The sequence below is a fragment of the Morus notabilis genome, unplaced genomic scaffold (assembly GCF_000414095.1).
Source record: "Morus notabilis unplaced genomic scaffold, ASM41409v2 Scaffold89, whole genome shotgun sequence".
NCBI classification, from domain to species: Eukaryota; Viridiplantae; Streptophyta; class Magnoliopsida; order Rosales; family Moraceae; genus Morus; species Morus notabilis.
This window is the reverse complement of record NW_010357100.1, coordinates 81,101-84,265: the sequence shown is the minus strand read 5'-3', so window position 1 is coordinate 84,265 and position 3,165 is coordinate 81,101. Positions and strand designations below refer to the sequence as shown.

General features: G+C 35.1%; 1 protein-coding gene across 2 annotated transcripts in view; it reads left to right on the top strand.

Annotated features, from left to right (window-relative positions):
- The window catches only part of LOC21401357, a 7,263-nt gene extending 4,373 nt beyond the window's left edge, over positions 1-2,890 (top strand). The window contains exons 1-2 of one of the 2 annotated variants that reach the window (XM_024164810.1): positions 483-851; positions 2,180-2,890. In XM_024164810.1, coding sequence (XP_024020578.1) covers positions 2,225-2,638 — 414 coding nt within the window. In that variant the 5' untranslated portion in view covers positions 483-851; positions 2,180-2,224 and the 3' untranslated portion in view covers positions 2,639-2,890. Of the gene's footprint in view, positions 1-482; positions 852-2,179 lie in introns of those variants that run through there. The other variant, XM_024164806.1, reaches the window with a different exon arrangement.
- The last annotated feature ends 275 nt before the right edge of the window (positions 2,891-3,165 follow it).

The following is a 3,165-nucleotide window of genomic DNA, read 5'->3' as shown; positions in this document are numbered from 1 at the left end:
CGGGCGGGTCGGGTTCGGGCTCGGGCAAATCCTCGGGCTTTTCGGGCGGTCGCGGGCGGCCCGTCCAAAGTTCCAGCACTAATCTCATGATCTTCTCAACTATAGTTCATTAGTCATATCTTTATTTTAGGGGGCAGAATTGTGATCAAAGAATTTTGGGTTTCAAGTGTGGAGATAAATGCCAAGCAGATGCGCAAAAGCACAAAACTTTGGTGTAATAAGAAACTCAAAATAGCAACCAACCACATCCTCACTTCCAGTAAATCCCAAGTCCGACCCTATTTCTTATTTACCAAAATGACCTTATTTTCTTGACTTTCTTACCTATAAATAAACACAGCAGTTTTTTTTTTTTTAATTTTTTTTGTATTATTATAATTTATAATTATAATTCTTTAATTTTTTTTATTATTTTTTTTTTTACAGAGTCGTAGACTACAGACTTAACAGCGCCCAATCAACAAATATCTCTTTCTTTTTTCCTCCCCTTCATTCACAGCTCTCTCTCTCTCTCTCTCTCTCTCTCTCTGTGTTTCATTTCATTTGGCCTGGTTTTTGGACTCCCCACACTCTTATCTCAATCTGCTTCCTTTGCCAATCCTTAATGTATCTGAATCTCTGGATTTTCTTGATCTGGGCATCCACTATTTCCTGTTTAGATCGTAGATTTCGCCATTAAAACCTTTGTTTTTTTTTTTTCCGCTCTTCGTCTTTCATCTCTGTTTTCACAGTACGAATCCGCTTCACTGAGAAAAACTCCACATGGGTCTTGTTCGTCTATCAGTTCTTTGACAGATTTAGAGTAATGGGATTCATGGTAAAACTGCAAATAAGGTTTTTTTCATAGAAAGGTCAGTATCATTTCTCTTTCTCTCTCCTCTCTTGCTCTTAAGTTTTGTGATTGAAACAAGCCTCTTTTTTTCTCTCTCATGTCTTGCTTATTGTAGGTTTTTGAAGTTCGAAGTTAATTCTAAGGACTTTTGATGTTAACCGAGCTCTATCAAGTTCATGCATTACTTGCATCTTTTTTTTTCCCCCTTATCTTCTGATCGATCTTGTTTGTATAGGCTTGTGGAAAATCTGTCATTTAGAAATTTATGTTTCGTTTTTCTGATAATCTGGTTTTCTGGGTATTACTTTTTCCTTATCTTCATTTCTGCTGTTACCCTCATTTCAATGTTTGAAGTGATTATTTTTTATAGAATATATTTGAAGTGATGTTGATTCTTGTTAATTTCAGTTCGTTCTATGATGTATTCTGGTCTTTTTTCAACAATTGAGTGTCAACCAAGATAAATTTGGTTCCTTTAACCAAAAAGGTTAATTTTTGTTATTAGTTCATCTTTTGATTTTTTTTTTTTTTTCAATCATGTTTGACAAATACTTGGGAATTTGGGGTATTTGTTGAAAGTACAGAAATTATCATGGATTGTATTGATGCAAATTCTCTTGTTTATGAATTTTGAGTGGTCAAGAAGGAAGAAGAGAAACAAAAACTCAGACTTGGAAGTTGGAAATTTCCTTAATTTCAGAACTTCGTAAACTAATAATTAGACTGTTATCAATTTGCAGAATATCATCTTTTGCAAGCCAAAACAATAGAAAAGGAAAATATTATTTTTATGTTCTTCTTTTGCTTTCACTTGACAACCAAATCAAACCAAATATGATGTTTGGAAAGCATCCGGTGGAAGTGAAGTTGTGAAGTGAATGAAACAAGCCGTTGCCTTAATTGATGCATATAAGAGAAAAATGTGATGTTTAAAACTTGATGCATGTAATAGAAGAATATGCCTTAATGATGGTTTTTCAGTTCCTAAAAGTTATCTGTGTGAATAAAAGTTATTGCAAAATATCATGTGAAGGAATATGAATCAGTTAATGGGATATATGTATTTCGAACAAAGGATTCTGTTGTAGACAGTGAGCATCTGTGATCTACTATTGGTGCCTCTGTTCACTTGTACTTCCAATACTGCATCGTATCAGTTTCGTTAGTTTATGCAAAACATATTGGAATGGACATAAGCTTGCGTAGTTTTGTGTATGACTTGTTAAATATTTTAGTTATTGCTTAATGTATCTGTGAATTTCCTTCTTTTTTCTTTTCCTTTTCAATTTAAACCAGAGTTTTGTAGTAGAAAATTACACCTTTTGATGTTTTCTCTTTATTTGGCAGGCATTATTGTTTGCATGAATTATTCATTTGTGGAGTTTTGAGAATATGGGTAGAGGTAGAGGAAAAGGAAAGAGGTTAACTGTAACCAATCATGATGATCCTGGAAGCGGCGAGGAGGAAAAAATACCTGCACAGAAGAGAAGGGGAAGACCACAAAAACCATTGAAGGATGAGATTGATGATGAAGAAGTTGAGAAAATAGAGGAGGATGACAGTGAGAATGCAAAGGCTGGTATTCCAACGAAGGAGGCGAAAAGTCCCTCTGCAGCAGAGAATGGAAAGAAAAGGAAGCGATACTCGCAGGCGAAAGAGAAGTCGGATTCAGTTAAGGAAGAAAACGGAAATGGAACAAGATCGAGCACTGATGAGTCAACAAAGTCTAATGGATTCCGGCATAACGGGAGCAGGCGGAAAAGCAAGCCCCGCCGAGCTGCTGAAGCAGGCGTTGAGTGCAAGTGAGAATTATGGCCGCTTTTTGCAATGGTTTCTTTATGTTTCACATTGCTATAGGATCTGAGGCGTAGTAAACCTCTAGTTTCCATCAGTTTTTTGTCCTACTTTCATTTTGGTATTCCCTTTGTCATTTAGTTTTCTTTTCAATCATTTTTGAATTTTGGAATCTCTTATTGCTGGTTGTAGATTTGATGAATTCCTAATACTCTAAATTTTGACTAGTTTTTTGATGTTGTATAATTTTCAAGACATACTTGATCAGCTGCTATTTCTCACCCTGGCACCAGTTTTTGTTTGCAATTACTGAAACAACACATTGCTTCTTATGAGGCAACATGAAAAAAGAAAATGTTTTCTGTTACCTAAACTTTGGTAACCCGGATTCTTGTTCTATGCTCTTCAATGGCATAGCTGAAAAGAGAATTCCTCATTTTCATCTTGTATTAGCCTTTGGAGTTTATAATATCCAATATCTTAGATTTTTTATATTCATTTGCCTAACCTAACACCTTATGCTATTTATCTATTGACTT